This window comes from Pleurodeles waltl, chromosome 12, assembly GCF_031143425.1.
Source record: "Pleurodeles waltl isolate 20211129_DDA chromosome 12, aPleWal1.hap1.20221129, whole genome shotgun sequence".
Lineage (NCBI taxonomy): Eukaryota > Metazoa > Chordata > Amphibia > Caudata > Salamandridae > Pleurodeles > Pleurodeles waltl.
Window position 1 is genome coordinate 49,432,078 of NC_090451.1, and position 25,065 is coordinate 49,457,142.

At 47.9% G+C, this 25,065-nt stretch overlaps 1 protein-coding gene across 1 annotated transcript in view; it reads left to right on the plus strand.

Moving 5' to 3' along the window:
* Positions 1-681: 681 nt before the first annotated feature.
* LOC138268747 (arrestin domain-containing protein 2-like) overlaps positions 682-25,065 on the plus strand; it is an 81,995-nt gene continuing 57,611 nt past the window's right edge. Inside the window, exon 1 of the mRNA XM_069218735.1 lies at positions 682-2,134. Within this exon, the coding sequence (XP_069074836.1) occupies positions 1,876-2,134 (259 nt within the window). The 5' untranslated portion in view covers positions 682-1,875. The remainder of the gene's footprint in view (positions 2,135-25,065) is intronic.

Below are 25,065 nucleotides of genomic sequence, written 5' to 3' on the forward strand. Positions count from 1 at the left end.
GGTTGGTTCGGAATCTGGTCTGTGAGGGGTCGAGCAGGTTGTTGTCTTCCAGGAAGGTGGTCAGCTGTTTGTTGACGGTCTTCTCTATTACTTTGGCTGGGAAAGGCAGAAGGGAGATGGGGCGGAAGTTTTTCAGGTTGTCTGGATGTTTTGCGGGGTTTGCATTTGTGCTTGCTGCAGGCAGGGTCTGTGCTGCATCTCTGGAACTCACACGGGATTTACCGGTTACAAGCACCGCTCTGCAGCAGGAACATTAACCCGCTAACTACCTTATGCGCATGCTGGTAAGGCTGGTGGAGAACAAGGCACTCGTCAGCCTGGCTCATAATGGGCCTACCTCGACTGCCTCTGCCCCAGCCCTACCGGCCGTTCAAGGGTCCGGTTAACAAAGGCTGCACATTCTGACAGATCTGACGTAGGCCTTTGACCGGCCTTACCTGTGTTACTTCATGTGAATGAATTATTCGCCCCCGAAGAGAACTCAGTGCAGAGTTCTTAACAGCGCACTGAGTTAGAACTGCCAGTCACTCTCGGCGCCCCGCCCCCACAGGGTGGGTGTGTGCTCTGCGCAGACGCCCATTGGTCAGTAACAGGCGCTGGGTGGGTTGGGCTGATAAGCAGAGAAGAGCCGACAGATGGTCCCGGAGACAAGGCACCGCCCAGAAGCAGCAAGGCACCGCCCCGGCATCTTTTAACCCCGGACGGGGAGGGGGCCTGCAGAGTGCCCGGAGCTCGTGGCCGGTGTGCATCCCTCGGACTGCCGGGATCTGGGGTGCAGGCATCTTGTTCACCAGCCAGGCTCGGTGCCTGGCAGCGGGCTCGAGGGGTGTGTCCGTGCCAGGCTGTGCCCAGGGGGCTCCACGCCCAGCAGCACAGATCTGACACGTCCCATCCGAGGGCCGGAGGGCGACTCGGACCCTGTGGTGAGATCCGTCCCTGGTGAGTGACAGGAGCTGCAACGACTCACAGGCACAACTGCATCGACTCACAGGCACAACTGCATCGACTCACAGGCACAACTGCATCGACTCACAGGCACGACTGCATCGACTCACAGGCAAAAACTGCATCGACTCACGGGCACAACTGCATCGACTCACGGGCACAACTGCATCGACTCACAGGCACAACTGCATCGACTCACGGGCACAACTGCATCGACTCACAGGCACAACTGCATCGACTCACGGGCACAACTGCATCGACTCACAGGCACAACTGCATCGACTCACAGGCAAAAACTGCATCGACTCACAGGCACAACTGCATCGACTCACAGGCACGACTGCATCGACTCACAGGCAAAAACTGCATCGACTCACAGGCACAACTGCATCGATTCACAGGCACAACTGCATCGACTCACAGGCACAACTGCCTCGACTCACAGGCAAAAACTGCATCGACCCACAGGCACAACTGCATCGAAAGAAAACTGCACGTACCTGCATGGACACACAACTTCATTGACGACCAGATGTGTTAACCACAATTAACTGCCCAAGCAGCATCGATCCGCAGTTGCATCGATCCACAGCTGCATCGTCCCACAGCTGCTGATTTCCGCCGGGGGATACCAGACTTTAGAACTGTTCTTGAAGTTTGAAGTGCCGGAGTTTGCACTGGCAGAGTTCTTCTGTGGCCTGGTTTCTAAAGACAGACTGAGCCCATTCCTGGCACTCGTAACGTGCAGGAGGTAAAATCGCCAATTTGCATGGGATAAGGTCGTCTGCCCAGGATCACACAAGTTGACCGCAGAGATAAACCGGATTATAGCTCCCTACCCAGACCACAGTTCACCCCAAGAGTCATCTGCACCCCGGACATCTATCCCCCACCCCCCAGGAGCACAGCTGCCCCCACTCGCAGGCAGCCATGCAGTTCCACAAGCTGCGGAGCTTCTCGGTGGAGCTGGAGGGGAGCCCCGGCGGGCTCTACCGCAGCGGGGAGGCGGTGTCCGGCCAGGTGGTGGTGGAGCTGGCCCGCCAGATGAAGGTGCGGGCCCTGGAGGTGTGCGCCCGGGGGGTGGCCACCGTGCACTGGCTGGAGAGCCGCAGCGTGGGCATGAACACGGTCTACAGCGACTACACCTCCTTCGAGAGCTACCTCCGGCGGAGGCTGCACCTCATCCGAGGTGAGTGGGGGGGACAGACCCCTCTCTGCGGGGCCACCGGGGTTACGCGACTGCGCGGCCGCGGCGATTTTCGCATAATTTTAGATTGCCACATAATCCGTCACCTGCCGCATAATCTGCAGAGTTTAACAAAAATATTTATTTCTACCATAAAGGGTTTAAAAGCTACTAAACATGCAGCGATAAGTGTTGCCACACAGTGAGGGGCCATTTGCAAAGCTGGACTGGTCACCGTTCTGTGGCTTATTACTTTTTGGGTATTAAACTGGTTCTAATAAAATGCGCCCAATGCCCAGACATGATACAAAGTTTAAAAATTACGAAATAATGAAGTCATAGTATTACAAAATGTATCGCATTATTGCGCTTAATTTTGTGTTTCTTGCCGTATAATTTAATGAAACATGGCGCAAAATTTGGGCTGCTCCTGCCGCATAATTCCAGTAGCCTGGCCTATATGTGCCTCCTTTCTGATCACTTAGGCCCATATTTATACTTTTTTAGCGCCGCATTTGCACCGCTTTTTGACGCAAAAACGGCGCTAAATTACAAAATACAATTGTATTTTGCAAGTTTGCGCCGTTTCTGTCAAAAAATGATGCAAATGCGGCGCTAAAAAAGTATAAATATGGGCCTTAGGGCCAGATGTAGCAAAGGTTTTTCCCCATTCTGTGTCTATGGGAAAAAGTGTTTGTACATATGGCCCTTAGTGCTTCTGTGTAATAAAAGGTGCAACACTTTATTCTTCCCTCTAATTGGCTGGAAACATCTGGAGGTATTTATGGTGTGTTTACCAGATGCGATTTCCCAGCGGTTTGCCCTTATTTAAGTAAAACTCATCCAGGGTCAAAGTGGCTTAAAACAAGAGGTTTTCAGAAATCTAACACAATCTTTTTTTCTAGAAGGGAATCGGGCTCAAATCCAGTTAAGGAGGCTTCTGCTAGCACAGGTTGGGGACAACAGTCACATTTTATTTTTTAAAGATACATTTGTGACGCATGTTTTCAAAAAAATAATGTATGCGGCCTGCGTGTTGACTCTGTGTAGCTCCTAGTCTGAAAATAAATGATGTGAAAACTGCTGTAGGGTGGCAGAGGGGCTTTCTTTCCAAAAGCAGAAGCCTACTGAGTTTTATGCAACACTTTTTCAAATTTATTTTCAGCAGTTCTTCTACATTACAAAACAATATTTTTTATGAAGCCACATCTGCTTGCACATCCCACGCGCCAGTCTCGGCTGCCCCATGTGATGACAAGAATGACCGTCGGTTGTTCTGTCTGTAACGCTATGCATGCTGGGACTTGTAGGCCAATACTTATAATAGTGGAATTAAACTACAAGCCCCTACACCTACATGCTAAGCGCCTTGGCTGAAGAACCAGCGCTGCGGAAGGTCACCCTTATGACGTGGGCCAGTTGTGTGACACGTGAGATCACGTGCGGGGCCACGCATGCACTACCGCGTGCTTCTGTAGCTTTTGAAACCCACCCATCACTCTTGTGAACAGTGAGGCTGATTTAATATCCTAGGCCTCCTGTGCTGTGGTCACAAGCTAGAGTGAGCGTGCAAGGGGTTAAATCCGTGCACTGAGGCAGCACCTCAGTGCACACAAGTATCCTTAGGCCTGCCGACCCCAGTAATGTGGATAGCTGCACAGTGTCTCTCACACCAGAGAGTGGCGAAAACCCTCACACCCCAAACCACATCACTTCTGGTGCACAGGAGACCCTTGGACAGAAAGTTCTGTGTGCACGCGCCATGACACTATAGCGCCAAGAGGCCAAGTGATAGGCAGACACTGTGCAGTGTCAAACCCGTGCAGCATGTCAGTGTGGCAGAAAAAGAGGTGGGAGGGGCACAGAAAATATGCCAGGAAGCCCCCCCCCTTAGAGAGAGTCAGTCAGATAACAACTAAAACTGGGCATGGGAGGGGCTTGGAGTTTATTCCCCACTCCGTCCCCGGGGACTGCTCTGTGTGAAAGATTTTGTCCCAGCCCCAAAGGGCAATCAGAGATGGCAGTTATCAGTTCCAAGACGATCAATCAATTTCTGTTTGTATCATAACTATTTTTAGATAGCATTGCATACCACTCTTATGCAGTTTCTAAGCACTATAAATAAAAGTAATCTGATGGCTCAGGTGCCTGCCTAGGGTGACGGGGTGGCGCTCAACACCCAGGGTACATTTCACTTGCCTTTGAATTAGCTCCCAGGCCACCGGAAACGTGGCTGCACAGATCTTTGCATTGCATTCTGGGACCTGTAGTTCTCTATTTCCCATCAGTACATCCGTGTTTATCGTTGCCTTCTGCCCTTCACCACACAACACACGGGCACCCCACTCCCTGGCTGCTGTGGGCTGAGAGCAGAGTGCAGAACACTGTACTTGTCCCAGGAACAATTGCAAAAGAAACTGGTTTTTAAAGATTATAGAAGCAACTCTTGAATTTTCCACTCAGATCTGGAGGGTTTTGACTAGGAGTTGAGTCTGTCATTGGGCTACAACTTTTCCAGTGCAGGGTCACATTATACAAACTGCCCCAGGGGCACAACGGGTGTGTGTTCCTCTTGGTGGCACCCGAGGCACAGTGGTGTTACAGAAGGGGCTTGTGTTAACCCTTCTGCTCACAAAGGGTCCTTTCATATGCTATAGGCTCTGTGCAATATTACAGATGCGGGTGTAATGTAAAGAGGCTGTCAGGAGGCGCACTGACGTGGATCGGAAGTGACACACTCCTTGGAAGGGGGCTACTGGGGTTCCCGCATCCTCAAAGGCATCCCCCGCAGGGGTGCAGTTACACCTTGCACCCATCTGCGAGACAACCCCTGCTCGTCATACTGAGGCCGGTCCTCCAGTGAAAGAGGGATCTGAGTTTTAATCATTGCAGACACTCAGGGGAGTCGTAGGCTGTCAGAGTTCACAGCTGCGCGAGGACAAAGCATTCTTCACCACAATGGACTCACTGTTCGAGTCTGTGCCAGGCGCACCGACTCAGACATGCACCATAGAGCACAATCAGTAACACCAGACCGTGCATCCGATGGGTAATTCGGGCTGGAGGCTTTAATTTGACAAATCATTCTTTTCAGCTGTGTTAATTCCATGTGTTCGACTTAACCGAGCCAGAACTACAAATCCCAGAATGCACCAATCTGCAAACTGAAAGCTAAAGACTGGGAAACAAATTGTTGCGTGAAGAGTGTGTTGTCCTATGCAGAAGTTGGACCCATGTTTGCGGTCTAGTTTGCTCACTGCAGATGCTTATTTATAAGAGACGGTGGGTATTTATAGAAGTGTGAACTCACCAGGGGCTGCATTTCATACAGTACACTGAGGTCGCACCAGGCCTGCATGCTCACTCTCTGCTCTCCTGGTGCACTTCAGTATTACAGAAGAGGCCGCAGACTCTTGTGTAGTCCCTCCTTAATAAAGACCACGCCCCACATATAGCGCAGGAGTGATTCTGAGGGCATGTTCCCTCGTTAGCTTGGGCCGTGGCCCTGTGCTAATGAGGGAAATACTTTGCTTTTGAGCCTGAGGTCACAGAGGGAGTAGGCACCGACCGTTCACTAGTAAGAGGTGGATGGACAGTCCGTGCGGTCCCCGAAGGTGACCCCTGCAAAGAGAGACAGGAGGTCCCACGGACACTACACACTCACTCACTGCACCTGCCTGCAGGGGGATCTCTATCACACAGCTGTGTGCCTCTGGCACTGGAAAGGTACAGAGCGGCTGGTACCCACAGGCACCTTGCCGTTCACTAATGCGCTGCCCCAGGGCCCCTGCAGGGTCGCTTCTGTCGTGGGGGCAGTGCGCTGCCTTTAATAGGATGCACTGCCCTCGTGGGCACCTGAGGCACCTTGTCAAAGGTGCACTGTTACTGAGACCAGGGCACTATGCCCCTTCTATTAGGTGTCCCCAGTTCCTTTTAATATTTACTCCCACCCCTAGCATGATCAGGTGATGATAAGGGAAGGGATGTCCATAAGCAACTTCTTGAAGATCAGTAGTGGGTACTCGGTGGGCAAATCCCAAGCGCTCTGGCGACTATTGGCCAAACACGGCCTATTAGCCAATTACGCATTTAGGGCCATATGTACGACCACATTTTCCCATTGACACAGAATGGGAAAAACCCTTTGCTACATCTGGCCCTTAATTCTGGAATATATAGATTTGTCTTCAACATTGTAGGTGTGAGCTTACACATCCCATTGTGAAGAAGCCGGGACTGGTGTAACATGTCACATATGACGTGGGCCCACCGGGCTGCGGTTTGCTTTTAGCACTAAGCTCTGACTCGGCCTACATATCACCACACAGCCCATGAAGGACGGTTCTATGAAATCATTGTGATTAATTCAATCATTCAATAGGCAGGCAGAGCGGTAGCGATGCAACACAATATGACAAACTTCCCAGCCCCCTGAATCTGCCACTGTGTGGAATCTGTCTGCTGTTGAAGGGAATCTGGATGGGAGCAGACTCATCCAAGATGGCGGACAAGTTGGGCACCATGGCGGTACTTTGCTGTTGCAGATGCTAAGTTGTGATCTCAGTTCGGTAGGAGCATCAAGGGAAAGGGACTAAGGACCACTTCTAGCAGGTTTGACTTGTGCATGCCAAGGGTAGGCAAAAGTCTGTGGGTGCCCCCTAGTGGTGGAACCCATTTACTAAAAAAAGGAGTTAAAATTGCCACTTTATGTATATGGATGGGGGTCAGCTGGTCGGTGGACAAGTGAAATATTTTGTGGGTGCAAGTAGGCTGAAGAGAAAAACTTCATCAAACTCCTCTCACGTTTGAAGAATACATGCACCCTGCGGGAATCCTTCGCTGCCTGGTCTTCAAACATTTGCAATGCTCTCCAGAAAGTCTACTCTTCCTCTGCCTTCGTATATTTGCTACAAACATGGTTAATGAGGAATCGCATCCCGTGACTGAATAAATTCCCTTATTTCTGCACTCTGTAGCAGCCTCTGTAACATTGTTTCACTAATCCATGTCATACCGATCTCATGGTGCATTGGAGGTGCTCGACCTCATTTTATAACTGTAGCACTCTCATAAACAGAGTTCAACTACCTGCAATCTGATAAGGTTCTGTTTTACTTCTTGGTTATGCCTTGTAGACATCCTTCAGGATAAGCTTGCCCACTGGGCCACTGAAACCAAGCTGCACCGGACTGACAAACCAACAATCGGGGCAAAATCAGTCTTGGATTGCTTGTGCTCTGGTTCAGAGAAAACCTGCCTTGGCAGCTTGGACTAGAGTGTTCTTATTGGAGCAGGGTCAAGCCTGATTTGCATATAGCTGGGTCTAATCTGAGGTGGCATGACAGACTAAAGAATGAAGGGTTGATAAGCTACCCGAGCTACTGCCATCGGTTAGACTTAGTGCATGCAGCCTCCCCTCACCTTATGTGTGTTTGATATGCCACCCTAAGTGGTAAGGGTATGACCAGACATGGGTCCCTTGGCCTCTGTGCCACTGCATCCAAGCTGACCCGGAAAATCCGGTCCTAAATTGCTGCTTGTGTTCCCGTATGAGAATGCCAGGCTTGGCAGCTGGGACTGGACTGTTTCTATTGGAGCAGGGTCAAGGCTGATTGGCATGTGGCTGGGTCTAATCGGAGGTGGCATGGCAAGCAAAATAAATATGGGTTACAATGCTACTCTGAGCAATTCCAGTGTTAGACAAATTGCAAGTATGCCATGTGGAGGCTTTGTGTACTAATTCACCCACTGCAGACTTTTAACTTTGACACCCTTGTACACTTACCCTTTCATTCTTCTGAGGCCGATAAAAACACTTACAATTAGTTTGGTAACAGAAATTTCCATTATTTGTAAGTAGGACCAAGATGTCAACAAAAATGGCTGTTCTGACTACCCAGGTGAGTCTTCTCAATAACACAACTCTAGACTCGGACAGGTTTTTGATAGATTCCCTTTTTCAGCTGCTGGGAACACCTAGTTGAGGTCATTGTACAATTGTGTCTGTGGTGACAGATTTTATTACTACATAAACAAAAATCCACGAACATAGGTAGACTACTCTCCTCTCCACTCGATACACCATTGACTTAGTCTAAAAACTGAAATGTGGACCAGGTATTCAAATCCCAGCTTTCCCAAGACTGCTCAAATTGTGTGATCCTGACCACATCATTGAAACAGGCTGAAAAGCATGGTTAGCCACTGTACACAAAATGGACTCTAAATTTGTAGTGATTGGATTTACGTGTTCATTTTATATGTGTATTAAATGCTTAAAGGCAGAACGTGGAGCGCTGGGTTATCCAGTTCTGTTTTTTCATTCAGCCTTCTCATGTGCATGCAATTTACCTTCCTATAACTTGTCTGCTCGCAGGAAATTGGGCAATTGTGTTGGGTAGAAGAGTGAGTAATGCTTAATGAGTCTGTTAAGAGTTTTTAAACTCCCCACAGGCCAGAAAATAAGCAAACATTTGTCAAAAATATGCAGGAGGGGTCACAGGATTTTCTTAAATGATAGTGTGTGTAAAACATGACATCCATCTGTGGGATTTGTGTCAATTAAAAGTGAAAGAACAACCGACCACTTGATGTTTACAGCAGCGGTTAGAAAGGGCAGCGCTGTGAGGCAGGGAAGGAAGTCTTCGCAGAACAGGACATGCCCATGAGGCCTGGCAGGGAGCCCGGCCTCTGTTGTGGGCTGATGGGCCTAGGAAGCTTGTGGCCTGATGACTGTAAGGCACTAAAAGTTAATCGCTAGGAAAAGCCAAACTGTAGAGCAATAAACAACACTGGGTGTTACAGCTGCCAGGTTTCCCAGGTCCATGCGTGATGTGCTGCTTCAGTCCAATCTTTTCCTTTGAATTCTGGGACTTGTAGTCCTGTTTTGTTATGGAATAAAAAAGAGAGTTCTACAGTAGCAGAGACTGCCTGCCAACTCTGTTTGTAAGGTGCAGTGTGATGAATACGCACAACAAACAGACACAAAAGTTTCAAGTTAAGTAATGGCAACAGAGGCAAACTGGCTTGAAACTAAACAGGACGTTTTATGACACCATCACTGCTCCCTAAAAGCTGAGTAGGTGTTTAGCCCAGGAGAGTACAGGCCCAGCGTGCAACAGATCCTGCCCCAGGCCTGCCTGCCTTTCACAAGTACTGGCCTGTGCCGACACCTGCAGACCAGTCTGTTTATGCCTGCAAAGTCCTAGCAGCAGGAGAGGGGCACGCTGGTCCTAAAAACTCCTTTGGCAAATAAATGCTTCAAAATAATGGAACTGGCCGCACACCAGGCGTGAGCAGAATTGCAATTCAGTTGGAGAAGTTGTGCAGAGGTCGTAAAAGTTCATTATTCTTCAAGCTAAGTCCCACCAGCTGGGGCTGGCCCAGTGGAAGGCTTCTGCCCAAACGCCTAGGACATTTTTGCTGGTGGCACCCCGCACTTTGCACTTTCATTGTTATGAAACAATAAATTCTTCATAAAAAAGCAATAAGTTGTACCGGATTTGTGCCATTTCCTGGGATTGCTCGAAGAAATATATATATATATATGTGCAGCCTAAATCCTTAACAACGAGGATCATTATCCACGAAAGCGGAACAACGCTTTCGTGAACAACGACCCTGTTTTCCTCTGCCTTAACCACGCATGTCTGGAACAATGAACATGCGTGGTTAAGGCAGAGGAAAACAGACTCCGGATCAGAGAGGATGCAGTCAGGTAAGTGGGGCTGGGGTAGTGTTGGGGGGTAGTTTTAGTGGCGGGTGGGGGTAGTTTTAGTTTTAAGGGCAGGGGTGGGGGGTCAGGGTGGTTTGTTTTTTAGGGTCGGGTTGGGGTGGTTTTAGGGGCGGGGTGGGGGTCGCAGTAATTTTAGGGGTGGGATGGGGGTTGGCGTAATTTTAGATTTTAGGGGCGGGTGGGGGCTCACAGTAATTTTAGGGGCAGGGGTGGGGGTTGGGGTAATTTTAAGTTTTAGGGGTTGTAGTAGTTTTAGGAGTGGGGGTTGGGGTAGTTTAGGTTTTAGGGGCGGAGTGGGGGTTTGGGGTAGTTTTAGGGGCAGGTTGGGGGTTGGGGTACTTTTAGGTTTTAGGGGTGGGGGATGGGTTAATTTTAGTTTTTAGGGGCAGGCGTGGGATGTCACAGTAGTTTTAGGGGCGAGGTGGGGCGTTGGGGTAGTTTAGGTTTTAGGGACGGGGTTGGGGTGGTTTTAGGTTTGAGGGGCGGGGTCGCAGTAATTTTAGGGGCGGCTGGGGTTGGGGAGGTTTTAGGGGCAGGGGTGGGGGGGTTGCGGTAATTTTAGGGGTGGGGTAGGGCTTTGGGGTCATTTTGGGTTTTAGGGGTGGGGTGGGGGGTTGCAGTAATTTTAGGGGCAGGGTTGGGGTCATTTTAGGTTTTGGGGTTGCAGTAGTTTTAGGGGCGGGGTGGGGCATTGGGATAGTTTAGGTTTTAGGGGTGGGTGTGGGGGGGTTTGGGTGGTTTTAGGTTTTAGGGGCGGGGTGGGGAGGTCACAGTAATTTTAGGGGTCGGGTTGGGGTAATTTTAGGTTTTAGGGGTTGCAGTAGTTTTAGGGGCGGGGTGGGGGTTGGGGTAGTTTAGGGGTGGGTGTGGGGGTTTGTGGTGGTTTTAGGTTTTAGGGGCAGGTTGGGGCGTTGCAGTCATTTTAGGGGCAGGGGTGAGGGGTTGGGGTGGTTTTAGGGGTGGGGTGGTGGTAATTTTAGGGGTGGGTGGGGGGGCCTGGGGATCGCATGCTGGTACCATACATGCCATTTCACGCATGCCTTTACCAGGAATGCCTTTACAATGAAAAATCGTTGTTAAGGTATTCGTGGTAAAGGCATTAGTGGTAACAACGCAGTTGTTGTTCCGACCATGTTGTTCAGGCATGTGTGGTTCCAGCATGCGTTTTTTATATATATATATATATATTTTTTAAAGGATCATCAGAGTACGTGAGAGTCGGTGGGGAGGAATCCACTGGAAGTGAGCAGGGGATTAAAAAAATAATAATAAAGTCAGGAAGTGAAAGAGGGGAAATGCAGAACACGAGGGAGAGAGCAACAAAGAGGGCCGGTGGTGTTTGGCCGGGAAGAGTCACATGAGCGAGAGAGCTGAAAATCATATACAGTTTCATGGATTGCTTAACCAAACAGAAAAAAAAAGTAGTTGCCCACAGGTTAACAGTAGAAGAATTGAGGTCAGCCAGTGAGAAGGATGGCAATGATGCTATGCTCCAAGGGAGGGACAAAAACAAGATTGGACAAGGAAAGTCATCCAATAAGAAACAAGCAAATAAGAGTAACAATAAAGTCAACCAGTAATTTGCAATGGGTGGTCTGGAAGCCCGCTGGGAGTTCTTGGTAAGCTTACAACAGATCTTTGACAACGCCACTGTCTGGTAGGCGAGATCTAAATTAACCACATGACACTGCCAGTAGGATACCAGGAATCCTCCGAGTGGTGTAGCTTTACACAAATGCACTGGGAATGTATGGGAATTGTAAAAAGCAGTAAATATGCTTCAATGGATGTTGATTTGCAACTATGTGTAAGAATCAGCCCCCTTTTGCTCCTTTTTATTTTATTTTTTGTAATTGTTGCAAACTTTTAGAATTTAAAAAACTTTGAGAAATTTAGATCTGGAGGTCAGCAAACTCATGCGTCCTTACAGTGTACCTTGATGGTCATAAATGTCAGATGTAGTTCGAAGAATTCCAAAGATTTTGGGGCCCCAAAATCTTCGTACTCACTGTAATGTCTAAGTAATAAAATAATGAGATGCTATATGCTTTCAACCACTATGTGTGTGTTTCACCTATTGCGGCTCGTAGCGGGCGTCTCACTCCGGCTCACCCACGAGTCCCTGCTTTGCCCACCGTGCTATTGCATGTAAGACACCCCATTTGCAGTCCTGAAGCTCGGACACTGAACAGTGATAACAATGACACTTTGACACGACTTCATGGTGGCCAGCAGAGTGCACCCCTACAGAAACCACTTATCAAAATATTCAGCTATGTCATAACCTGAAACCACAGTAGATACATGTTTACTCGATGTCTGATTAAAAATTCCCACCCCATGTAGCAATTTATAAATTAGGCTCTCAGTTTTCCAGTTTTACTTATTTTTACAGATAAATACAGACAGAAAAACACCTATTTTACTAACTGAGTTTATTTTTAAGTCTGGATACAAATAGAAAATTTTTTGGTTTTCTAAATACTGTCAATCGTGACTCCTGGGCCAGTAGTTGTGCGCGTTGATGGAGCTGAAAAAGAGAGAAAAGCTTTGTGATAAAGTTTAAACAGCTGTAGATCTGCACAAAGTTTATAATAAAGTTTGCACGTTTTCATCTGAGTGTTTTGGATCATCATATATTGGTATTAATAACTTTGAAACCGGTCAAGCATGCAATTACGAGTCTACATTTATGGTTAAATAAATCTGGAAATACAGGGAGGTTCAGCTTCATTTCTTCAAAAACCCACAGTAAATATGGATGAAAACAGATAAAAAGAGCAAAATATAAAAATGGATAAACACAGACAAAAATGTAAATAAATATATAAAAACCAGGATCCCTGCTTATAACAAATATGTGTAACTCGCTTAATCGGTACTGAAGTCCATCGCTCACTCTTGTACTGCACATCAGAGTTGATGTACACAGTTCTTTGTCAGGTCTGCTAACCACAATTGTGTTAATAAAATATGGAAAGTACATTAAAAAAACTGAATTCCTTAAACAAATATGTATTAAATAATGGACTGTTAGGACAAGTAAAGCTTGCGGTCATCATAACTCATCGAAATCTGATGGAGTACCGGTCTGTCTCACAGTGCTTAATTTGAGCCAGTGGTTTCCGGTGCAGGGCACTGGCACTTATTTTTGAGGGCCGGTGCTTATTTTCTGTCTCAAGCATTTACTGCGAGCAAAAGGCACATATGGGAAAGACGGAGGAAGAGAAAAACGAAAAAGCGTCACAATGTAAGAGAGCAGAAAGCTGCAAGAGTGAGCTTAAGGGGCAGGGAGAGCCTGTAAATTGATTGAAGAGGCTCGAGATGGCTTCAGGATTACGCTGCCTCAGTATTCCGTGCTGCACATTTAATTGCAGCAGCCGCGTGTGTAAGAGAAGGGCTTTGGCACCGGCAGGTTTTATTTACAAAATAAGCGCTGCTGTCTCATCTATGTTGTGACACTTGGTGGCTGCAAAACAGCAAATTGTCGCCCACTTTACTAATATTCGGATTTGAAATGTTGATCACCTACAGAGAGTGCACCGAGGCAATGCATTCACCCGAGAGAAGCATTCTACACCAGACTCCTGAGTGCTGATTTCAAAATAGGTGGCCGAAAAAGAATGCAACGCGCATATCCCAATCTCAATGACGTCATTTCTCTGCAATAGTATTTTGTGGTAACCAGCTGTCAGCTGCTAGACACCTTTCAGGTAAAGGTAAACACATATCTCTATACCGCCATCCCAGTCCCTAACAATGTAGTCTAGGGCGCATGTGCCCCAGAATTTCAGAAGCTGATAAATGCCACACGGTTGGGAAAGGTCAGGTTAATATTCTATTGTTGCATCAGAGAACGGACATTTCGTAAGCGGCTTCTTATGTCCCTAAGTTTTCTGACTTGTTGAGTCACAGGTTTCATAAACTGTGGCCTTAAGTATGGAAATGTCGACACACAGCTGTTACCTCTGTTTGTAGCTGAAGATGTAAACCACGTGAGGGCTGCTTACAGAAGGGATTATTACTCTGTGACTCAGAGAGACTACTGTAAACCTTTTCAACAGGAACTTCTGAGTTTCTGTTTCACAAGACAAACTCCAGCCTTAGGCTTAGCTCACAGTACTCACAAACATTTTCCCAGGGGCCAAAAAGTTTGGTCTGTGACGCGCCTGGGGGCCGCATTGATGCCAGGGCGGTGGCGGTCGGGTGGGGTGACTAGGGGGATTGGTGGCAAGGTAGGTGTAGGAGAAGCAAATGATATACATCTAGTGGCTGAAATAAACAATGGGAAACCAGAAAACCTGGAATGAATCCCGGATTACCCACTTTTCCAAATTGTGTGATCCTAGGCAATTGTTTAGTCTCACTTTCCCTCCTTTTTCTGCATTATCACATTTAAGATGACCTCGAAATACATGATTCATGGTGTGCGCTGCACAAAACCTGCCTCTATGTGTGATTTAACTATAATGTTGTTTATGTATGATAGGAACCCAGGCCACCCATAAAGTGCACATACCAAGTGACTTGCCTCTTTAATTTACTACTGGTGGTATTCTCAGGGTAAGGGAAATAATTAATGTTTCAAAATTTATGTTTCCAAATGTATGTTTGAAAACTATCACTTTCAAAGGAATACATCTCAATGCACTGATAAAATAAATTGTACTAAGGCAAAAAGGTTCTACATGTTAACTAAATACACTTTTTTAATTTTGAAGAGACTGTCTTAGTTTTACACTTGTGCTGCAAGATGTCTTAAAAAATGAAGGCGTTTCTAAAGTTAAGTGCAGGAGTCCCTAGTTACTTCCTTTCTTAAACACCAATTAAGTTTGAAATAAATGATTGTGTGTGTATTTAATGTTTTTATTGTTAGTGCAGACTCGAGCAAACAGCTGCCCAGCGCTCCTGTTGCCCAAAGGGCCGCATGTAAAGGTCAGAGGGGCCGCATGAGGCCCGCGGGCCGTACTTTGAGTATCTATGGCTTAGCTGCTGGAAGGGTGTAGAGCCAAAGACATAAAAGAAGGACCATAAAAAAGAGTAGACAAAGACAACAAGCATTTGCAATGCAACGGGTCTCGCGTTGGCTCGAGTTAGACCTATTGGCCTTGTAAATTCCTAACCGGACTTTTCTTGCCACATAAATTGAAAATTAAAGGTAAAACAGTCGACATAAGCAAGCCGATTCAAAGTGCCACGGCCACCATGAGCGTGACAGAGAGACACAGAAGGAAAAAGAAGTTCACTTGCAGTCAACCGTATCGGCAAACGTGCAATTATCCATGTAACACCGTCGATGGACAAGGTGGTAACAAAACTGCCCCAAGGAGGGACAGGCGTAAAAGCATTTACCAATGATAACAAAGGATTTTTGAAAGGCAAGCCCATGAACGAGTGGTAGTGATGGGCGTGCAGTGGGCATGGTTAAAAGCCCACAGAGAGACTACAACATGTCGGAGCGCTTACACGTTCGACGTAAAAAGGACTAAGAGAACACATAAAATTGGAGTGCAAAGAAAGGGTAGAAAAACTCACAACTTGTACAATACATCAAGCTGCAATGTCTGTGAACTTTGCTGGGTTTCACCAGTGGGTAACGTTTTGGGAAAGAAAAGTTTTACAAAACGATTTTTTTTTTCAAATAAATAACAGAACAGTGGAATTGTTCTTCTAAAGGCAGGTTTTGGAAATGATGCTCCTACAAGTAATATTTAATGTTTTTTCCCCATGTGCTTTTAATCAATATTTATGAAATTCACCAAGTTTTTCTACGTTTAATAAGAAAAAATTGGCAAAACGCGGTGAACGTGAATTTATGAAATTCTGACCTTCCCTTTACTTTAAGACATTTCTAAAAAGATTCTGTAAGTCAGGTCAGTGAGACTTCCAAGAAAAACACTAATAACACATTGGATATTATTGTTAATATCACGAGAGGGCGAATGTTGACCAACGAAGGAGTCTCCCTCGAGTCTGGTGAGACTTGGCTTTCGCAGGTGTTTGTTTTCAGGTGTGGCTTTCCTCTTCAAGGGGAGCCCTCGCCCTCCATTGGCAGCTACACCTGGCCTAGCGAGCGCCAACATGGTTCTCGTTTCCCACGATCCGCTATCCCACTGGATCAGACTGTCTAAATACTAATCTGAGAGTTATCGCGCTCTTTCGGTCGGAAGGGCGTCTCGAACTTGGCCAGATAGCGCCATCTCATTTCTTGGCTCTGTTCCTTGTGTTTCTTAGTGATAGCTTCTCTTTGGCTTGGCACATGGAAATGTTTGGTTCATGTGGGTGCACGTTGAAGGTTAATGGTTAGTATTTTGGCTGGGTAGGGTATAAGAGGGTTACTCAAACTCAAGACACCTTGTGATATTAAGATCTGACGGTGCCTGATCAGAGTAATGCTGTCATTCATTTGTGGGAACAACTGGGAAAGTACATAGATTTTAGGAGGATTCAACCTTTTCTTCCAAATCACTTACTAGACACAAGGGTACATTGGCAGTAGATATGGACTATCAGACACACGTCTTCCCTTATCTGATGTAATACTGACAGCTGCAGTCTCTGGTCTCCTTCTCTGGTGTAATACTGACAGCTGCAGTCTCTGGTCTCCTTCTCTGGTGTAATACTGACAGCTGCAGACTCAGGTCTCCTTCTCTGGTGTAATACTGAGAGCTGCAGTCTCTGGTCTCCTTATCTGGTGTAATACTGAGAGCTGCAGTCTCTGGTCTCCTTATCCGGTGTAATACTGACAGCTGCAGTCTCTGGTCTCCTTCTCTGGTGTAATACTGACAGCTGCAGTCTCTGGTCTCCTTATCCAGTGTAATACTGAGAGCTGCAGTCTCTGGTCTCCTTCTCTGGTGTAATACTGACAGCTGCAGTCTCTGGTCTCCTTATCCAGTGTAATACTGACAGCTGCAGTCTCTGGTCTCCTTCTCAGGTGTATACTGACAGCTGCAGTCTCTGGTCTCCTTATCCGGTGTATACTGACAGCTGCAGTCTCTGGTCTCCTTATCTGATGTAATACTGACAGCTGCAGTCTCTGGTCTCCTTATCCGGTGTAATACTGACAGCTGCAGTCTCTGGTCTCCTTATCTGGTGTAATACTGACAGCTGCAGTCTCTGGTCTCCTTCTCTGGTGTAATACTGACAGCTGCAGACTCAGGTCTCCTTCTCTGGTGTAATACTGAGAGCTGCAGTCTCTGGTCTCCTTATCCAGTGTAATACTGAGAGCTGCAGTCTCTGGTCTCCTTCTCTGGTGTAATACTGACAGCTGCAGTCTCTGGTCTCCTTCTCTGGTGTAATACTGACAGCTGCAGTCTCTGGTCTCCTTCTCTGGTGTAATACTGAGAGCTGCAGTCTCTGGTCTCCTTCTCTGGTGTAATACTGAGAGCTGCAGTCTCTGGTCTCCTTCTCTGGTGTAATACTGACAGCTGCAGTCTCTGGTCTCCTTCTCTGGTGTAATACTGACAGCTGCAGTCTCAGGTCTCCTTCTCTGGTGTAATACTGAGAGCTGCAGTCTCTGGTCTCCTTCTCTGGTGTAATACTGACAGCTGCAGTCTCTGGTCTCCCTATCTGGTATAATACTGACAGCTGCAGTCTCTGGTCTCCTTATCTGGTGTATTACTGACAGCTGCAGTCTCTGGTCTCCTTATCCAGTGTAATACTGAGAGCTGCAGTCTCTGGTCTCCTTATCCAGTGTAATACTGAGAGCTGCAGTCTCTGATCTCCTTATCCAGTGTAATACTGAGAGCTGCAGTCTCTGGTCTCCTTCTCTGGTGTAATACTGACAGCTGCAGTCTCTGGTCTCCCTATCTGGTATAATACTGACAGCTGCAGTCTCTGGTCTCCTTATCTGGTGTATTACTGACAGCTGCAGTCTCTGGTCTCCTTATCCAGTGTAATACTGAGAGCTGCAGTCTCTGGTCTCCTTATCCAGTGTAATACTGAGAGCTGCAGTCTCTGGTCTCCTTATCCAGTGTAATACTGACAGCTGCAGTCTCTGGTCTCCTTCTCTGGTGTAATACTGAGAGCTGCAGTCTCTGGTCTCCTTCTCTGGTGTAATACTGACAGCTGCAGTCTCAGGTCTCCTTATCCAGTGTATTACTGAGAGCTGCAGTCTCTGGTCTCCTTATCCGGTGTAATACTGAGAGCTGCAGTCTCTGGTCTCCTTATCCGGTGTAATACTGAGAGCTGCAGTCTCTGGTCTCCTTCTCCGGTGTAATACTGAGAGCTGCAGTCTCTGGTCTCCTTATCCAGTGTAATACTGACAGCTGCAGTCTCTGGTCTCCTTCTCTGATGTAATACTGACAGCTGCAGTCTCTGGTCTCCTTCTCTGGTGTAATACTGACAGCTGCAGTCTCTGGTCTCCTTATCCAGTGTAATACTGAGAGCTGCAGTCTCTGGTCTCCTTCTCTGGTGTAATACTGACAGCTGCAGTCTCTGGTCTCCTTATCCGGTGTAATACTGAGAGCTGCAGTCTCTGGTCTCCTTATCCAGTGTAATACTGAGAGCTGCAGTCTCTGGTCTCCTTATCCGGTGTAATACTGACAGCTGCAGTCTCTGGTCTCCTTATCCGGTGTAATACTGAGAGCTGCAGTCTCTGGTCTCCTTATCCGGTGTAATACTGACAGCTGCAGTCTCTGGTCTCCTTATCTGGTGTAATACTGACAGCTGCAGTCTCTGGTCTCCTTCTCTGGTGTAATACTGAGAGCTGCAGTCTCTGGTCTCCTTCTCTGGTGTAATACTGACAGCTGCAGTCTCTGGTCTCCTTCTCTGGTGTAATACTGACAGCTGCAGTCTCTGGTCTCCTTCTCTGGTGTAATACTGAGAGCTGCAGTCTCTGGTCTCCTTCTCTGGTGTAATACTGACAGCTGCAGTCTCTGGTCTCCTTATCCGGTGTAATACTGACAGCTGCAGTCTCTGGTCTCCTTATCCAGTGTAATACTGAGAGCTGCAGTCTCTGGTCTCCTTCTCTGGTGTAATACTGACAGCTGCATTCTCTGGTCTCCTTATCCAGTGTAATACTGACAGCTGCAGTCTCTGGTCTCCTTATCCAGTGTAATACTGACAGCTGCAGTCTCTGGTCTCCTTATCCAGTGTAATACTGACAGCTGCAGTCTCTGGTCTCCTTATCCAGTGTAATACTGACAGCTGCAGTCTCTGGTCTCCTTATCCGGTGTAATACTGACAGCTGCAGTCTCTGGTCTCCTTCTCTGGTGTAATACTGACAGCTGCATTCTCTGGTCTCCTTATCCGGTGTAATACTGAGAGCTGCAGTCTCTGGTCTCCTTATCCGGTGTAATACTGAGAGCTGCAGTCTCTGGTCTCCTTATCCAGTGTAATACTGAGAGCTGCAGTCTCTGGTCTCCTTATCCGGTGTAATACTGACAGCTGCAGTCTCAGGTCTCCTTATCCGGTGTAATACTGAGAGCTGCAGTCTCTGGTCTCCTTATCCGGTGTAATACTGAGAGCTGCAGTCTCTGGTCTCCTTATCCGGTGTAATACTGACAGTTGCAGTCTCTGGTCTCCTTATCCGGTGTAATACTGAGAGCTGCAGTCCCTGGTCTCCACTACTGACAGCTGCAGTCTCTGGTCTCCTTCTCTGGTGTAATACTGACAGCTGCAGTCTCTGGTCTCCTTATCCGGTGTATACTGACAGCTGCAGTCTCTGGTCTCCTTATCCGGTGTAATACTGACAGCTGCAGTCTCTGGTCTCCTTATCCGGTGTAATACTGACAGCTACAGTCTCAGGTCTCCTTATCCAGTGTAATACTGACAGCTGCAGTCTCTGGTCTCCTTATCCAGTGTAATACTGACAGCTGCATTCTCTGGTCTCCTTATCCAGTGTAATACTGACAGCTGCAGTCTCAGGTCTCCTTATCCAGTGTAATACTGACAGCTGCAGTCCCTGGTCTCCACTACTGACAGCTGCAGTCTCTGGTCTCCTTATCTGGTGTAATACTGAGAGCTGCAGTCTCTGGTCTCCTTATCCAGTGTAATACTGACAGCTGCAGTCTCTGGTCTCCTTATCCAGTGTAATAATGACAGCTGCAGACTCTGGTCTCCTTATCCAGTGTAATATTGAGAGCTGCAGTCTCTGGTCTCCTTCTCCGGTGTAATACTGACAGCTGCAGTCTCTGGTCTCCTTATCTGGTGTAATACTGAGAGCTGCAGTCTCTGGTCTCCTTATCCGGTGTAATACTGACAGCTGCAGTCCCTGGTCTCCACTACTGACAGCTGCAGTCTCTGGTCTCCTTATTCGGCGTAATACTGACAGCTGCAGTCTCTGGTCTCCTTCTCTGGTGTAATACTGAGAGCTGCAGTCTCTGGTCTCCTTATCTGGTGTAATACTGACAGCTGCAGTCTCTGGTCTCCTTCTCTGGTGTAATACTGACAGCTGCAGTCTCTGGTCTCCTTATCTGGTGTAATACTGACAGCTGCAGTCTCTGGTCTCCTTATCCGGTGTAATACTGACAGCTGCAGTCTCTGGTCTCCTTCTCTGGTGTAATACTGACAGCTGCAGTCTCTGGCCTCCTTATCCGGTGTAATACTGACAGCTGCAGTCTCTGGTCTCCTTATCCAGTGTAATACTGACAGCTGCAGTCTCTGGTCTCCTTATCCAGTGTAATACTGACAGCTGCAGTCTCTGGTCTCCTTCTCTGGTGTAATACTGAGAGCTGCATTCTCTGGTCTCCTTCTCTGGTGTAATACTGACAGCTGCAGTCTCAGGTCTCCTTTTCCAGTGTAATACTGACAGCTGCAGTCTCAGGTCTCCTTATCCAGTGTAATACTGACAGCTGCAGTCTCTGGTCTCCTTATCCAGTGTAATACTGAGAGCTGCAGTCTCTGGTCTCCTTATCCGGTGTAATACTGAGAGCTGCAGTCTCAGGTCTCCTTATCCAGTGTAATACTGACAGCTGCAGTCTCTGGTCTCCTTATCCGGTGTAATACTGAGAGCTGCAGTCTCTGGTCTCCTTCTCCGGTGTAATACTGAGAGCTGCAGTCTCTGCTCTCCTTATCCAGTGTAATACTGACAGCTGCAGTCTCTGGTCTCCTTCTCTGGTGTAATACTGAGAGCTGCAGTCTCTGGTCTCCTTCTCTGGTGTAATACTGACAGCTGCAGTCTCTGGTCTCCTTATCCGGTGTATACTGACAGCTGCAGTCTCTGGTCTCCTTCTCTGGTGTAATACTGACAGCTGCAGTCTCTGGTCTCCTTATCCAGTGTAATACTGAGAGCTGCAGTCTCTGGTCTCCTTCTCTGGTGTAATACTGACAGCTGCAGTCTCTGGTCTCCTTATCCGGTGTAATACTGAGAGCTGCAGTCTCTGGTCTCCTTATCCAGTGTAATACTGAGAGCTGCAGTCTCTGGTCTCCTTATCCAGTGTAATACTGAGAGCTGCAGTCTCTGGTCTCCTTATCCGGTGTAATACTGAGAGCTGCAGTCTCTGGTCTCCTTATCCGGTGTAATACTGACAGCTGCAGTCTCTGGTCTCCTTCTCTGGTGTAATACTGAGAGCTGCAGTCTCTGGTCTCCTTCTCTGGTGTAATACTGACAGCTGCAGTCTCTGGTCTCCTTCTCTGGTGTAATACTGAGAGCTGCAGTCTCTGGTCTCCTTATCCAGTGTAATACGGACAGCTGCAGTCTCTGGTCTCCTTATCCAGTGTAATACTGAGAGCTGCAGTCTCTGGTCTCCTTCTCTGGTGTAATACTGACAGCTGCATTCTCTGGTCTCCTTATCCAGTGTAATACTGACAGCTGCAGTCTCTGGTCTCCTTATCCAGTGTAATACTGAGAGCTGCAGTCTCTGGTCTCCTTCTCTGGTGTAATACTGACAGCTGCATTCTCTGGTCTCCTTATCCAGTGTAATACTGACAGCTGCAGTCTCTGGTCTCCTTATCCGGTGTAATACTGACAGCTGCAGTCTCTGGTCTCCTTCTCTGGTATAATACTGACAGCTGCAGTCTCTGGTCTCCTTATCCAGTGTAATACTGAGAGCTGCAGTCTCTGGTCTCCTTCTCTGGTGTAATACTGACAGCTGCATTCTCTGGTCTCCTTATCCGGTGTAATACTGAGAGCTGCAGTCTCTGGTCTCCTTATCCGGTGTAATACTGAGAGCTGCAGTCTCTGGTCTCCTTATCCAGTGTAATACTGAGAGCTGCAGTCTCTGGTCTCCTTATCCGGTGTAATACTGACAGCTGCAGTCTCAGGTCTCCTTATCCGGTGTAATACTGAGAGCTGCAGTCTCTGGTCTCCTTATCCGGTGTAATACTGAGAACTGCAGTCTCTGGTCTCCTTATCCGGTGTAATACTGACAGTTGCAGTCTCTGGTCTCCTTATCCGGTGTAATACTGAGAGCTGCAGTCCCTGGTCTCCACTACTGACAGCTGCAGTCTCTGGTCTCCTTCTCTGGTGTAATACTGACAGCTGCAGTCTCTGGTCTCCTTATCTGGTGTAATACTGAGAGCTGCAGTCTCTGGTCTCCTTCTCTGGTGTAATACTGACAGCTGCAGTCTCTGGTCTCCTTATCTGGTGTAATACTGAGAGCTGCAGTCTCTGGTCTCCTTCTCTGGTGTAATACTGAGAGCTGCAGTCTCTGGTCTCCTTATCCGGTGTATACTGACAGCTGCAGTCTCTGGTCTCCTTATCCGGTGTAATACTGACAGCTGCAGTCTCTGGTCTCCTTATCCAGTGTAATACTGAGAGCTGCAGTCTCTGGTCTCCTTATCCAGTGTAATACTGACAGCTGCAGTCTCAGGTCTCCTTATCCAGTGTAATACTGACAGCTGCAGTCCCTGGTCTCCACTACTGACAGCTGCAGTCTCTGGTCTCCTTATCTGGTGTAATACTGAGAGCTGCAGTCTCTAGTCTCCTTATCCAGTGTAATACTGACAGCTGCAGTCTCTGGTCTCCTTATCCAGTGTAATACTGACAGCTGCAGTCTCTGGTCTCCTTATCTGGTGTAATACTGAGAGCTGCAGTCTCTGGTCTCCTTATCCGGTGTAATACTGACAGCTGCAGTCCCTGGTCTCCACTACTGACAGCTGCAGTCTCTGGTCTCCTTATTCGGCGTAATACTGACAGCTGCAGTCTCTGGTCTCCTTCTCTGGTGTAATACTGAGAGCTGCAGTCTCTGGTCTCCTTATCTGGTGTAATACTGACAGCTGCAGTCTCTGGCCTCCTTATCCGGTGTAATACTGACAGCTGCAGTCTCTGGTCTCCTTATCCAGTGTAATACTGACAGCTGCAGTCCCTGGTCTCCTTATCTGGTGTAATACTGAGAGCTGCAGTCTCTGGTCTCCTTCTCTGGTGTAATACTGACAGCTGCAGTCTCAGGTCTCCTTATCCAGTGTAATACTGACAGCTGCAGTCTCAGGTCTCCTTATCCAGTGTAATACTGACAGCTGCAGTCTCTGGTCTCCTTATCCGTTGTAATACTGAGAGCTGCAGTCTCTGGTCTCCTTATCCGGTGTAATACTGAGAGCTGCAGTCTCTGGTCTCCTTATCCGGTGTAATACTGACAGCTGCAGTCTCTGGTCTCCTTCTCTGGTGTAATACTGAGAGCTGCAGTCTCTGGTCTCCTTATCCGGTGTAATACTGACAGCTGCAGTCTCTGGTCTCCTTCTCTGGTGTAATACTGACAGCTGCAGTCTCTGGTCTCCTTATTCGGCGTAATACTGACAGCTGCAGTCTCTGGTCTCCTTATTCGGCGTAATACTGACAGCTGCAGTCTCTGGTCTCCTTATCTGGTGTAATACTGAGAGCTGCAGTCTCTGGTCTCCTTATCCGGTGTAATACTGACAGCTGCAGTCTCTGGTCTCCTTATTCGGCGTAATACTGACAGCTGCAGTCTCTGGTCTCCTTCTCTGGTGTAATACTGAGAGCTGCAGTCTCTGGTCTCCTTATTCGGCGTAATACTGACAGCTGCAGTCCCTGGTCTCCACTACTGACAGCTGCAGTCTCTGGTCTCCTTCTCTGGTGTAATACTGACAGCTGCAGTCTCTGGTCTCCTTCTCTGGTGTAATACTGACAGCTGCAGTCTCTGGTCTCCTTCTCTGGTGTAAAACTGACAGCTGCAGTCTCTGGTCTCCTTCTCTGGTGTAATACTGACAGCTGCAGTCTCTGGTCTCCTTCTCTGGTGTAATACTGACAGCTGCAGTCTCTGGTCTCCTTCTCCGGTGTAATACTGACAGCTGCAGTCTCTGGTCTCCTTATCCGGTGTAATACTGAGAGCTGCAGTCTCTGGTCTCCTTCTCCGGTGTAATACTGACAGCTGCAGTCTCTGGTCTCCTTCTCTGGTGTAATACTGAAAGCTGCAGTCTCTGGTCTCCTTATCCGGTGTAATACTGACAGCTGCAGTCTCTGGTCTCCTTATCCGGTGTAATACTGACAGCTGCAGTCTCTGGTCTCCTTATCCGGTGTAATACTGAGAGCTGCAGTCTCTGGTCTCCTTCTCTGGTGTAATACTGACAGCTGCAGTCTCTGGTCTCCTTATCCGGTGTAATACTGACAGCTGCAGTCTCTGGTCTCCTTCTCTGGTGTAATACTGACAGCTGCAGTCTCTGGTCTCCTTCTCTGGTGTAATACTGAAAGCTGCAGTCTCTGGTCTCCTTATCCGGTGTAATACTGACAGCTGCAGTCTCTGGCCTCCTTATCTGGTGTAATACTGAGAGCTGCAGTCTCTGGTCTCCTTATCCGGTGTAATACTGACAGCTGCAGTCCCTGGTCTCCACTACTGACAGCTGCAGTCTCTGGTCTCCTTCTCTGGTGTAATACTGACAGCTGCAGTCTCTGGTCTCCTTCTCTGGTGTAATACTGAAAGCTGCAGTCTCTGGTCTCCTTATCCGGTGTATACTGCCAGCTGCAGTCTCTGGTCTCCAGCTCTGGTGTAATACTGACAGCTGCAGTCCCTGGTCTCCTTATCTGGTGTAATAGTGACAGCTGCAGTCCCTGGTCTCCAGCTCTGTCTTCCCTCTCTCACTTGCCATGACTCCTCCATGTCTGTGTAAAGACCTCAGGAGCTCAGACCTTGCCCTGCCATTCCTGGCTGAAGCCAGTTCCGTGCCCTTAAATCTATCCTCTCAGGGCGGAACCCTGAGGTCTTCCGTGACCTCGGCCCACACTGTTTCTACAATACCTCTTCCAAGGTAACTTGGGCCTAGAGGTTCAGCAAAGGTTGAAACTGGGCTCCTGAAGTTGAGTGAA